This window comes from Ostrea edulis, chromosome 7 (assembly GCF_947568905.1).
Source record: "Ostrea edulis chromosome 7, xbOstEdul1.1, whole genome shotgun sequence".
NCBI classification, from domain to species: Eukaryota; Metazoa; Mollusca; class Bivalvia; order Ostreida; family Ostreidae; genus Ostrea; species Ostrea edulis.
The window spans coordinates 67,620,308-67,635,027 of NC_079170.1; the positions used below are offsets into that span (position 1 = coordinate 67,620,308).

The 14,720-nt window shown below is 37.2% G+C and overlaps 1 protein-coding gene across 1 annotated transcript; it reads left to right on the forward strand.

The window, feature by feature from the left end:
* Positions 1-1,833: 1,833 nt before the first annotated feature.
* On the forward strand, positions 1,834-14,143 carry LOC130046285 (uncharacterized). The gene is made up of 6 exons (XM_048887411.2): positions 1,834-2,598; positions 3,528-3,659; positions 8,718-8,777; positions 9,022-9,297; positions 11,016-11,198; positions 13,229-14,143. Exons 1-6 carry the CDS (start codon positions 2,436-2,438, stop codon positions 13,816-13,818), a joined length of 1,404 nt encoding a protein of 467 aa, XP_048743368.2. The 5' UTR covers positions 1,834-2,435; the 3' UTR covers positions 13,819-14,143.
* Positions 14,144-14,720: the final 577 nt, after the last annotated feature.

Genomic DNA, 14,720 nt, shown 5'->3' on the forward strand with positions numbered 1-14,720 from the left:
CTTAATTGAAACACGCTTCTAGTTTTTATAAATGTTTCATGTCAAATCTGTTTATTACCATGTGCCGAGTTTGAAATAAGCTTCCAACCTGGACACTGTTTAGTTTGTGAATATGACTCTCAACAAACACGCCGAATACAGTATGCAATACCTGTGTTTTAATAGTCAAGGCTGCTAACGAAAACTTGTATGTTTTTCTGAATGAAAGTTGTTGACAAAGGCATGGTGCCTTTTACGAAAAACCGTTGTGAACTTTGCAAAGCTTTGGAAGGAAAACTTTAAGGCAAAACAAGGTAAATAACCGTTAAACAGTTTGAGTTTATATGTATTCCAGAAGCAAATTGCTATGTTGAATCAATTTTTACAGGTACATGTACTTCGAATAATGTTGAACTTTATTTATGCGTATCAAACTTCCCATATTTTGTTTTGTGGCCAGAGTCAAGTACAGTTGCCAATTGTTGGTTGTAGAAAATAATACATACGAGTATAAGAGCTTTTGGACTGAGTAGTATGGAATATTACATATTTGATGCAGTCATAACATGAAACGGTATACATTGTATTTGATACTCAGAAAAAAAGAAGACAATTTAATTTTCACGGTTTCAAAAATGTATTAGGCTTGTCCCTAGTACTGGGGAATCCTTTGAACAGGTATTTAATCACGAGTGCTGGCACAGAGCTCCGATTAGGGAAAATTCCCGCTTCTGTGCAACACCCTCTTTTTCTTTAAAAAAGAACGAACTCTACGATTAATATATGGAGACCATATTAGTACTTATAATCAACTCTTAGATAAATCAAATCTCCCCTCACTGAAAACCAGGCGCATGAGAGCCATGGCCCTGGAAGTTTTTAAAATTATAAAGTTCATTGTTTCTACAAGCCCCGGTCCAGCTAAGAAACACAAAATACAATTTCAAATTCCAAGGCCAAGAACTACTAGGTATGGTAAACAGTCATGCATCCGCCACACTGTGGAACTCTTTACTTAACAACGTAAGGGAATGATCCACCATCATTCTTGGCGTTCTTGGTTTTCGTGTGATGGTGCTCCAGATGTAATTGAAAGTTTGTCACTTAGGGCATCCAAATTCCATTCACGATTTTGGATAGGTTATTTGAGGAATTTATCATTGGATTTTTTCAACCAAATCAAGTATATTTGTAGGAAAGTGTAGACTTGAAATTGAAGGGTGATGGAATACGTGACGGATCTTTTATTATGATGGAGAATGTCGCTTGTGTTGACAGCATGTATTCACCTGTTAGTTAATGTAACAGGACCTGACAGCGTGATTCGGAAGCGTTATCATCCGTACCCGCGGTGATTAAGAGCCTGTGGTGACCACCTTCCATAATCACCCAATTCAGTCTGTATTATTGTGTTGAATAATCCAGAGAACAGCTGTTGATCTGAGCGAAGTAATCGTATATCTTAGAGAGTGAACTGGTTATTTATCAAGGTGGGATATTGATAATACATGTATGAAATTATAATATTGTTATAGAAATGATTAACTTTCTCTAAAAAAAAAACCAAAAAAAAAACCCAACCCACCACAGATATCATAATGAAGGAAACTCTTGAGGTTCTTACTATAATTATGTGCAAAATTTGAAAGCAGCTATTGTATATGAATATAATTAATGCGATTTATGCGTATTACTATATTACTTTGTGATTTATGCGTATTACTATTAGCCTACATTGCGATTTATGCGTATTATTATTACATGGGGAATGAACGGGTTTCACTAAATTACGTAGTTTTATTAAGTTGTCACATCCTTATCATATAAAAGTGATTTTAAATTTGATCCTAGCATAAAAGATAAAAAACCCTACTTGAAAACTCTCGATCGTCGATTTTCACGGTCGTCTATGTAAGTTTACATAGAAGAGAACAGTGAGAGCTCTTAAAGTCTTGTCGAACAATAATAGAAATAGAGATATTTCGACACTTCATTTTATCTCTTGTCTCAAAACAATACATCTTTTTCTTAATTCTTTAAAGTCAGATTAATGTTGTCGACAGAAAATTGTTGTTCCGTCTTGAGGGAAATCAATTTTCACTGACTAGAATGAATATGTAGGCCAAGATTGACGTCCATCCACCCGTGAAAACGAACCTTCCAATGCAGAAATGTAAGCCAGTTGGCAGCCTTTAATTAAATACCTGGCGGTGTTAGTCGCAGTTTGTGACCTATTTACCTGTGGATGTATATATACCCATTCTATGCAACATTCATAACAACAGAGTATTTCGAAAGATCCAAACACTTGATTAATATATTAATATTCATGAATGCAATCCGGTGGTGATAGCTGTCTCTGTGAAATCTGCATTGCTTTTCTCGCCGATCCAGTCTAGAATTTTCATATTTTTAATTCAAATAGTTCTGGAAAGTACATATAGTGGAGTATACCTATGTCCATAAATGATATCCCTCGGAATTCTTTTAACGGGATGAGAAAGACGGATCTCCCTCCGATACCGCTCCCAGAGTATTCCGGTCCTGGTACTTCGGGTACAGGATATCCATACACAGAGGTTCCGGCTATATCCACGGCAGAACATGTCCAAGATCTAAGTAAGTGGCCATTTACTGTATGCAGCAAATAATGTTAGTATGATGTATATCTACGCACAGGCTTAGTGACAGGGAAGTAGAAAAACTATTTGTTTTGAATAAAAACAAATTCTCTACATGAAAATATTGATGAGTGTCTTATTTTGATATGAAACCTACAAAAGTAACTCAGGTTACATGTCTTATTCGGATCTATCAGCCAGGAAGTTTACCGAGTCAACACTCTTGTCTAAATCCATACCAATCCAACCTTATAATAATGACGAATATCACCATTTAAAAAGAAGAAAACAAATGATAGTGCAGTGTCTGGCATTCAAAAGTTTAAACCAGAATTTGAATGTGTACTGACAAACAATCCCCTTTTCATCCTGTTGATTTCCAATGGAATTGTGAAATGAAATGGTGAAGGAAATATTTTCGTTAAAAGTTGGGAGATGTTTCAGTGAATATATGGTTTTCCTGTTCTTATATCTCAGATCAATTATATCTTATGATTTTAACCATTGAAGACTTAACATGTCCTATCTCCTATACGTGCATTTCTCTGCTTCCATGATATTGTAGTTTTGCTGAAATTTAAAGCATTTGTAAAAACGACATCCCCATGATGAAACGGAAAGAACGATACTATAAACTAATATAGGTCACAGTCAATTTCGTGCATGCGCTGTACAGTAACCCGAGAAATATGACATTTATACTGAAAATGTAACAACTTAATTGTATATCCAATTGTAATATGCATACTTAAAGCAGGGATGAGAACAGCTGAAAGGGAGGGTTACGTTATATGCACTATGTCATCGCCAATCACAGTAAAATTGTTGTACTTCGTGTTTTCTGAGGGGTTTCTTGATATTACACAGATTGATACTGTAGTCAATTCATTTCCATATTTTTAAAGTCTATTTTTCCTTTCCCTACAGACCCCCCTCCAGCTTATGATGACCTGTTTGTACGGAGACCTTCACCTGCTGCTTGGGAGAATAAATCCAATCCTTACAACAAAGATGACAGAAATGCCTGGGAAATTATCCATGAATGGTTTGAATTATCGAGTAAGTTATTAATCGCTAGTTCGTCATTCCCTGATATTTCTGGAAATGTTTTCATATTAAGTTTTATTCATTATTCAAGAAAATCATGTTTGGTACTGTAATTTTGAACGGATCCAGAACTTTATCCTGGCGTTGTGGTTTTTACCTATGTTTGGGGTCTTAACATTGATGGTACAGGGGTTTCAACAATCTCGATTGAAGTCAGCATTTCGCAAATTCTATGGTCGTTTTAACGATCTAGTTCGTCAATACAACCTACCATTTGGTCAAATGCTGTCTGATGTGTTTCATACCGATTGTTAGGCCGTTCTTGACACTGTGATTTTGACTACGGATAACTCCGCTTACTCGATCAGGATATAGGGCCCACGGCGGGTGTGACCGGTCAACAGGGGATGCTTACTTCTCCTAGACACATGATCCCGCCTCTGGTGTGTCCATGGGTCCGTGTTAGCCCAACTACCGGTATCTATTTTGTATTGCTTATGAAAGGCGAAGATAACGAACAGTGATCAATCTCACAACTCCTTAAGCAATACAAAATAGATTGATGGGCAAACACAAACCCCTGGACACACCAGAGGTAGGATCAGGTACCTAGGAGGAGTATGTATCCCCTGTCGACCGGCCACACCCACCATGAGCCCTTTATCCTATATTTTAGGAGTTATGAGATTGATCACTGTTCGTTATCTTCACCTTTCATTGAGTACTTTTTCAACTGAAACTGCATGATGACAAAGATAATGAGTATCAATGGAAATGCCTTGCCACATTGCCACACGGAATATACATACCAAATATAAGACCTCTACCTCTTATGGTGTAAACGATATGACTAAGATTAATTTTGTGGAAAAGTTCCAAAACTAATTCGAAGGTCAATGTCAAGGTCACAAGGTCAATGCTTATAGGTTATAGACTTTGTATCGGAAAATATGACGACCGAGTTTTTGGCGCGTAGACGGACCGAGCTTGCGAGGTCCGTTCGCGACAAAAAACGAGGTCGTCATATTTCCCATACAAAGTCTATAACCTTTTTATTATATACTTTCAATTTCATTTAGAAACTAACAATAATATTATTTTTAACAATAACTATCGGTTTAACTGAGTAAAAAATGAAAAACACGAAAATTTTGAAAATTAACGGCGTAGAAATTTGATTGTGACGTAATGTTTGCGGGCCGGAATGTTTCCGGGCATATATCGTGTGATATATGCCCGCAAACTTTTAAAGAAAAAAGAAGAGATGAAATTGAAAGTATATAATAATGTATGATATTGCGTTATGAGGACCCTCACAGAGATGATGATCATTATTCTTACATGTTAAATCATCTGCCATAATAGTATGATATATTGCTATATCATATACCTAGTAGTGTATCAGCCCTGATACACCTATCTTGGCTAGGGTGAGACAGCTGCAAGTAGGTAGGGCTGTCTCGCCCTAAGGGCCGAGATATCTCTGTCTCGGCCCGTTGTCAAGGGGCTGTCTCGCCCTCAAATTTCAAATGGCTATTTCTTCTTTAATCTTTTGAAATCTAACATAACTACATGAAAAAATTATGTTAGACACAATTTTTTTTTCAAATATAATACTTTCTTCCACGACAAAATTTAATTTAAGCAGAAAAATTAAATAAAAACGTTTTCAAAAGCAGCGCTAAATTGTAGCGAGTATCGAAGCAAAGGGGGGTAACCCAAGTAACAATTGTTTATTTAGAACAATAACACGTTTAACTTCATTTAAAAACAATCAACGTTCTAGGCGACAGAAAACAGTAGGAGGATTATGGAGGGTGATACTGAAGCATTATTAGAAATTCCCGGTCCTAATGGAGATCAAAATGTTAATTTACGGCAATTTTAATGTAGAAAACTGCTTTAAAACGATTTCTGAAATCTAAAATCCCGAGGACTTGGCAATAAAACGAGAAAAGCAGAACCAATATATTCCGACGTTTTTCAACGACTTATAGATGCTAAACAGATGGGAAACGGTAAAAAAAACAAAAAAAAACTTACTTCAGTATAAGGTAACATTCCCTAAGCAAATAAATAGCAGCATCAGATCTGTAAACATTCCCGTTCATACAATGACGCCACGTAAACAAAGTTCTACAACTCTTACAAATTACATGAAATATTGAAAACGGGCGAGTTTGGTAAATCCGAAAAAAGAAATAAAAATAATTCACTTACTCAGCCAAGCAGTTCAGTTAATTGAAACGTCCAGATTCTAGACCACATGAGGGGATGGGGGATGATTAATCATCCAATTATCGTGACCAGCAATGGAATAAAGCTACAAAACCCAAACTTTAGCATGTTTCACAATGTCAATAGTACTGGAAACATAACCATTAAAGTAAACTCACTGAAGGAATAAAATAGTCAAATATGTTTGGGTCAATACCCCCCCCCCCTTTTAAAAAAAATGTTTATCAACTTGTTGTGTTTTAGGTATATGATATAAACAATATCACACTCTAATGTTGATCTCGGACCTGGGATTACCCCTCGAGTGATCTCGGCCCTCGCCCTACGGACTCGGGCCGAGATCAACTCTCGGGGCCAATCCCAGGTCCGAGATCAACATTAGAGTGTGATATTCTATATGTTTTGCATTTGTAATTCAAATCCGTTGATGAAATGTGAAGATAACGAACAGCAATCAATCTCATAACTCCTACTAGGAATACACAATGAAGAGTTCGACAAACACGGTCCACTGGACACACCAGAGGTGGGATCAGGTGCCTAGGAGGAGTAAGCATCCCCTGTCGACCGGTCACACCCTTTTAGAGCCTTATACCTAGATCGGGTAAACAAAGATTCAGTATGTAAAGGATATTCTATCAATTGTCATCTAACTCATCAAATAGCATTCAACTTAATGGCAGGTTGTACTGGTAAGTTAGATCGTTGTAACCACCTTACATTTGCAAAATGATAACTTTATGCTATACTGTTGAAACTCCTGTTACATCAACTTATTTGCCAGTAGCTTACCTACATACTGAGACCATGCTCGTGTATATTGAGAGATATGAACACCATGTACAGGTGACAATGGTGTAGCTACGTAAATACGGACAAGCTGCAGCTAAACCGTTTGTCACATATGCTTTCTCTTCCTAGGCACCTGATCCCACCTCTGGTGTGTTCAGGGGTCCGTGTTTGCCCAACTATCTATTTTGTATTGCTTGTGGGAGTTATGAGATTGATCACTGTTCGATATCTTCACCTTTCATAGTGGAGCTGTTACTTTGCAGTCAGCATCAATGTTCAACAAAATATCCAAATTTGAAGCAGATGTCTTTTGTTTCGACTTCACTGGGACATATCAGTGAAAATGAGTATTGTTAATACCGAGCGAAGCTCGGACGGGCCGAAGGCCCGTCCGCGAAGCAAGGCTCTAAAGGTAACACGTATGTAAAAGAAAAAAGTCAAAATCAGCAAAAGAAAAAGAGATAATTTCTATATACGTTCACTGAAATTTTCGTGATCCATATGGGCGCCGCCATTAATTTTTTCATTACCTGCTTCAACAGTTATTCGTGTTTTATTTTGAATGCCAATAATAGAAGACTCTGACGTGCAATTCGTAATTTAAACACTCAGTTTGTTCAAAGTGAATAGTATAATTACCATTGTAACAGGTTTTAGCAAATAAATACATATAAAACCGTAATACGACTAAATAGATGAACGAGTTCATGAGTTTCTTTGATTAAGAATATACGATAAAATTACGGTTACTTTTTTTTAACATTTTGAAGTTATTGGTTAATTTTGCTTAGTTTTAACGGCCTTTTTCATTGCATACGGAATGTATTATTGTTGTTTATAATTGTTTGCTTTGAAATGAGAAAAAAAACGAGGCTAAATGTGACGTCACACGATTTACGTCACATTGCGTTTTATTTCCCGCGTTCAATGAATAGGCGGATCGTGTAAAACTGTTGTCCCCATATAAACTCCTTTAATATTGAGATGTTATTGGGGGTTTAGCGCAAGGAAATTTCATTCAATATATATATTCTTAAATGAATAATATTCTACCGTACTTTACGGAATTATGATTACCACTCGGGACACGGAGTTACGTGTATGTTTCGCTCGGCCCAACGGTCACAGCGTATACATATTAGATAAAACGTCTTTGATAAATCGAAATGTCGACTTGTATGCTCTGTCAGCGCGGGTTCGAATCCTACTCGCACCGGTAAGTGAGAAAGTTTCCCAGTTTACTTTCGGAAGGTCGGTGGTCTCTTCCCAGGTACATTGTATCTGGGTTCTCTTTTCCACCAATAAAAACTGGGCGCCACCATATAACTGAAAAATTGTTAAGTGTGGCGGAAAACATCAATCAATCAATCAAGCGACTTGTATGATGTAAGGGGAAATGTTACACAGACCATATTATAGCGAGCGAAGCTCGCGTCGCGAAGCGACGAGACGAGCTCGCTCCAATGATTACGCAATGGAGTCACGTGGTTTTCTCTTCATCAGCTGAAAAATGATGGGGACTACCCATAATGCCTCCGGAAAAATGTCGCCGTCACTGCGGTATACTTCATTGACATCCCCGTAGATAAAACAAATAGATAGTTTGGAAAGTACCACACATGATTTTAAATTCCAAACAAGCTTTCCCATACCTTCGTACGTTTTGTTGTGGATAATTGATTGGTTTGAAAGAAAATAATATAGCAGTTGATGATGGCGTCACAATGCACTGTTTACATCAACTGCGTTATATTTCCCGCGTTAAATGAAATGCCTAAAGTCGTGTTGTAAGATGTCATGGGTCTTCGCTCGTCTCAACGGTCACACCGTATACATATTAAACGTACCTATCCGGTGGTTTCTCTCCATAATTACTGTTTACCTATCACCTGTCGCATGTATTATGTATTGCTTGTAGGAATTTTGAAATTGATCAATTCGTTATCTTCATGTTTCATGAAGTGATTTATCACGCTTAACGGAAATTTCATGATGATGATGAACAAGATGATGTTAATCATAAAGATATGTTTTTTCCAGTTCTCCAACAGATTATATGGCTCGGAGCGCTAGCCTTTTCTATTTCCTATATTTACTACGGTAAGTACCAAACATATTTAATTTAATGTAACTTAATTTTGTGTTTGCTATATGAAAATGCAAGAAAAAAAGGTAATTGCAAGTAGAGTTGTTATTATTGAAAGTTAATATTCGATTTGCTTATGACTGCTTTAGAATTGAAGTGTTTGTGACAGTAGAAGCACTACATGGTGCAAAACCCCGATAAAATTCCAACTTGGAATTAGAGTATAAACTTAAGGACATGCTTTTCTTTCTTCATCAGGCCTGGAATACAGCGGGGACTGCTACTGGGAAACCTTTGACGAGGACGGGAACTCTACAGGGAAGGAAAACCTAACTGCCTTCATACAAGCAGAGGGCGGAGTTTCGTGCGCTTTCGTTCTGTATGTTTTTCTGTGGCGGTTGTGGGCTTTTTGTCAAACTTCCAGGACCACGCGCATAACCAGGGACGATATCGAGGGTCAGAAGAAATGCGGAGGACTTTTCTTCTTCCTCAGCATTGGGATATTTTGGGCTAACTTTGGTGTGAGTGTTGCAGGTATGCGAGTTTAATATGTACATATTTACATGCGCGAACCTGAAACGTATAACTCCACAAGATGAACACCAGTACACAAAATGAATGTCGCGTCACCGTTTCGTTCTTGACTAACATAGGGTTAAACTATGTCATTCAGTCAGCTGAAACGCGACTGAACGGTTACAGATCTTGTACGTGTCTGCATTTGAGCATAGGTGCATGTTTGTGGACAGGAACCCCCGGGAATTCCACACTGACCGAGAACAATTTAATAAATACACTCAAAACTCAGTTCACACTAACTGACCCAATCGTATCTGAATTAGGTTTTGCATTATAAACGTAGCCGGTAAGACTGTCCTGGAACATACAAATGCCTATGATATACAAGGCAAAGATAACGAACAGTGATCAATCTCATAACTCCTACAAGCAATACAAAATAGATAGTTGGGCAAACACGGACTCCTGGACACACCAGAGGTGGGATCAGGTGCCTAGGAGGAGTAAGCATCCCCTGTTGATATATTTCTAATTCAAAACATTGGGAATAAAATACTGAATATCTACCATAGACGGCAACATCTTAAAGATTGTTCAATCTCAATGTGATTAATATTGTTTCTAGAAGAAATTGACTAGGATTTCTAGAAATGCAGTGCCCGCATCCACCCTTCTGTACTTGATATGGTATTGGATCAATGATTTTAAAAAATCTGGTTTCTATGTAGGATTTGTTTATTTAGTTGAAATAAAAACAATCTTAAGTAAGATACTTTGTAAAAATTACACACCGAATTCCCTGAGTTTTACACATCTAAAAGTACAGGAAAAGGGGAGGGGATCCTGTCCACAAGCACCTGCGATTTTTAGATGAGCAATCTGCACGGGAACATTTATACGATCGTACAGGAGGATATTTTAGATTTTCTTTGCCTGTCTTGAATCGTTGAAAAAAGCGCAGATACAGTGCTACGTGGTCACATTCTCCCATTGTCTATATTTTCATAGACCTGGTCCCGCCTCTAGTGTGTCCAGGGGTCCGTGTTTGCCCAACTATCTATTTTGTATTGCTTGCAGGAGTTATGAGATTGATCACTGTTCGTTATCTTTGCCTTTCATATGACAAAGTTCTTGATTTCACGTTTGTTAAAATCTTGGCCCCAGGGGTAGGGCGGGACCACAATAGAGAATCAAGTTATACAATCGGATGTATAGGGGAAATCTTTAATCTTCTCAAGAATCACCTAGCAAGAACATTTTAAAACGTGGCAGTTTTCTGACATTGTGCTGCTTCAGGTTTGTTAGAATCGGTAATAGGGAGGGGCCACGATAAGTAATCAATCTTTGATATACGAATATATACGGAAATCCTTAAACATCTTTTCAACAAATTTACCAGGTGGCTTCCTGACATAGTGTGGATTCAAGTTTCGTAAAATCATTGCCCCGGTGGCATGGCGGGGGCACAATATGGAATCAAATTTTTACCATGGAAATATGTAGGGACAATCTTTAAATATGGATGAGCGATGTAGCCCTGTATCTCTTGTATGCTGATCCAGTCGTGGTTATATGTACATGCCATGAAATTAAATGCATTGTTTAACGTTTAACTGAGATAAAATTTGCTAGCAAAATTAAGCTATAATCAGTATCTTAGAACACGAGAATGGATTTCCAATACGTAACAACATTTAATTTGAATTGCATTTTGAAAACTTGAAATGTTTTAGGAGCAGCAAAAATATTTAGCCTGTATGACAGTAAGGACACCTCTGACGGCAAAACCTACATCATTCAGTGTCATCCAGATTTCTACTGGTTCTACCATAACGCCGAAAAAGGTCATCTGGCTGTCCTTGTTCCATACGTTGCCTACGTTCTTTTTGGCTTCTTCTTCATGATCAATGTGCAAAGTAAGTCACCTCAAATATGTCATCTTTGCTTCTATATTCATATGATTTAATTTTACTTGTAACACGCAATTTGATTGGTTCATTTGACTTTATCAACATTCTTTATATCGTATCAACAAAATTGCTGTTAAGTCGCGCTCTATGACCTCCTAGAATTGACGTAACAAGGTGTGTGATAATAATAACAGCAATAATAATGATAACGATAAGATTTTAAATTAAAAGTTTGGCTGTTCAGTTTTTATTTTGTCGATTCAGCGGTATTTTTCAGCGGCATATCAAATTCATTATTTTCTTTAGAATTATTTGTTAGATAATTACATTGACGGTTTACTATGTTAAAATATAAGGCATGTAAATAATTCTTACTCATAAAGTACGTCGAGACTCACGGTTTATAATGCGTAAACTGTCGCAACTTACATCATATTGCATAAAAGGAGTGAAAATTGTTTGTATGTCTTAATCATTTATCTCTCACAATACATGCAATATGTAAAAAAAATATCCTTAAATAGATGAAAGAAAAGAAACAAATTGGAAAACACATATTTGCAAAAAAAGGAGAGAAATCTTTCTATTGTTTGACGCACAATGGTCACGTTGTGATCTTGTTCAGCACAAACAATGTGCAAATTTGAATCAGACTTAGCACAAATCATCACGAGAGAGTTTCAAGTATGTTAATTCCAGAGTCCATGTTCTTTTCTTCTTTTTAAGAACTAGTGAGCAAAAAATACGAAACTTAAGTCAAAGCAAATACACAAATTCCAATTGGTGACTCCTATTGTCAGCATGTGGCCAGAACAGGCATATGGATTGCGAAGGTAACAATCAGTGATCAATGTATACATACCGTATACAATTTTGATGCACCAGATGCGCATTTTGACAAAAAATGTCTCATCAGCGATGCTCAATCTCATAACACCTATAAGCATTAGCCAATACAAAATAGAGAGTTGGGCAAACACGAACCCCTCTATATACCAGAGGTGGGATCAGGTGCCTAGAAAGAGTAAGCATCCCCTGTGGACCGGTCACACCCACCATGATTTCTATATCTTCATCAGGTAAACGGAGTTATCCGTAGTCAAAATAAGTGTACGAAGAACAGCATAATAATCGGTATGAAACACGGCAGACAGCACCTTCAACTTGTGTGTCAGTAGCCAGCCTCGATTTAAAAACTGATCATGCACAGAATATGCTCTTCCTTTGATATATATACACACCATATGAAGGTGATAATGGAATATTGCCAGATAAATATAGGAAGTTGATGATGGAGAAGTTGAACTCATCCTGTTTGTCATAAAGTTGAGTTGATAGTTTGTGGTAAATGTCTATCTTTATTTCATACATGTACTTGCATAAATTGGTCTTCGTTGAATTTTAGAATTAGGTAAACTTTTAGTGGTTCTGGAATTAGAGTAAAGCTGACAGTTCAAACATTTTGTAAATTTGAGGGCCTTCTAAAAACTAAGAAGATATTTTCAGCCCCATTCTTAAATTAGCCAAGACCTGATATATCAACATTTCAGAATCGTTTTAGATAAATTTTTATATTACAAAAGTCAGATACAACTAAATAAATATCGCATTTTTTATTTGCAATAATGAGAGTGAGGAAATATCATGATTGAACAATATCCGGACACATACTTCAAATAAATAATTGTGGCAACCATTTTCTCTATAAACACTCCCCAGGCCTTTCCACCTTGTACATGTGGGATTGAGGACTCTAGAAAAAAACCCATCTAACTAACAATCCAACTTTTAAGTACCCCCTTTCGAAGACAACGAGAAGATCACCGAATCAAAACCCCAGGTACTGCATTTCCATACGAATGCAATGATAATGTATACAATGTAGGATTTGACTAGTCCACAAGGAAATAACGTTAATGTGACTGGACTTTTTCCAAATGCACTCGGTTGCCCTCAACAACACTAGTAGAACTTATCTACACAGTCAAAATCATTGCAAAAGTTGTCACGCATAAAGTATGTATTTCATTTCACAGAGAAATGGTCTTTACACCGGAAGTGGCGTCAGTGGGTTAGACTTCTTGACGCTGACCATGATGGCATCATTAGGCCAGAAGACATGGAGAAAACCAACGCCAAGCTGGAGCAAATCCGAAGACTCGTCGGAGCGAGACAGTCACCCCTGTCAGCAGAAGACCAGAGGAAATGGTGGAACGACAACATTTTCAAAGGCGGACCCGGAAAACCTATATCATTGCACGATTACACTTCATTTTTGGAGGGATCTATGGTGTCCGTAAACAATCCGCATGAAAATGCCAACAAAATGAGACCAGTCATTACGGGATTTTTCAATTTCTTCTCAACCGATGAATATCGCAAGAAAAATCTCATTATCTGTGAAGATGACTTTATCAGGTTTTGGAGAATTCTCGCAGACATCGATGAACAGCACTGCAGGGAGATGTTCAACAAACATTTTCCAGCACCCGTAACAATGGCTTCTTTCATGGAAGATTTCACGGCTTTTGTCTCTCATGTTGATTTTTGGGATGAATATAGCAATAGGGTTTTCAATCTTCTTAAATTCCGGCGCACCGGCTGTTTCTGCAAAGTGCACATATAATTCATTGACTTGTAGGACTGCAGCGGGAGTGATATTAAGAAATGAATCGATACTTATGATTTATCGAAATTGTTTTCATAGATGTGAAGTGATGAAATTTGGTACATGTAGTTATATATTCTTTTGTTTATACATATTTTGGCGCTTCATAAATTTGCGGATTTTCCAAAACAAGCATGAAGATGGCAACACCATATCCTACACAGCATTGCTAAGGTTAACTAAACATTGTAAAGGTAATACAATTAGACTTCTAAAATCTGTTGTGATGTTGGTAGATTTCTGTCACTCGTTAGATGAAATAAATATTCATTACCCACTGAAAGGAACACTTTGCCCTTCTTATTCTCACGCGATCATATAGATCACGTGATCCGACATGTATACATTCTAAAGTTCTTGCAATAAATTGCTTTGGTACCAGAGGAAAAAATACTTAGTTTGAAATATAAAGTAGTTAACGAGATAAAGCGTAGCCAGATTGATTTCAGAAATGCAAAGGAGAATTATAAGTATTCCTAACATCGTAAACATTTTACCAGAAGTGTCAATGAAGGATAATACATTTTGGGGTGTTTTCGCAAACAATGGTCAATTATAACAACCAAGATAGTTCTTATCTTTTCCAAGCAAGCTTTGCATAGGTACATATTTCCTCTTCGGGCTCCATGCAAAAGATTAAATCGATCCTCATCTTTGAATTGCGCTTAATTCTTGCTTACCCACGATTGGCTTTCTTATGGTAATCATTTTAGCGCATGTTTAATATTCGGTTCAATACTTCCTTTACTTGATCAAGCTATGTGGCGTACGGCAGGGTTGACCAATCAACATGGATGCTGACATGAGATGTAGACATTTCATTCCACCGTTGGTGTGACCAAGGATCCGTGATTTCCCCA

Bases quoted from the DNA above. Each gene is read 5' to 3' on its own strand.
- LOC130046285 (XM_048887411.2), top strand. From the start codon at position 2,436: ATGTCCATAAATGATATCCCTCGGAATTCTTTTAACGGGATGAGAAAG. The intron at 2,599-3,527 runs GTAAGTGGCCAT...CTTTCCCTACAG, and splicing joins AGAACATGTCCAAGATCTAA to ACCCCCCTCCAGCTTATGAT. The intron at 9,298-11,015 runs GTATGCGAGTTT...GAAATGTTTTAG, and splicing joins CTTTGGTGTGAGTGTTGCAG to GAGCAGCAAAAATATTTAGC.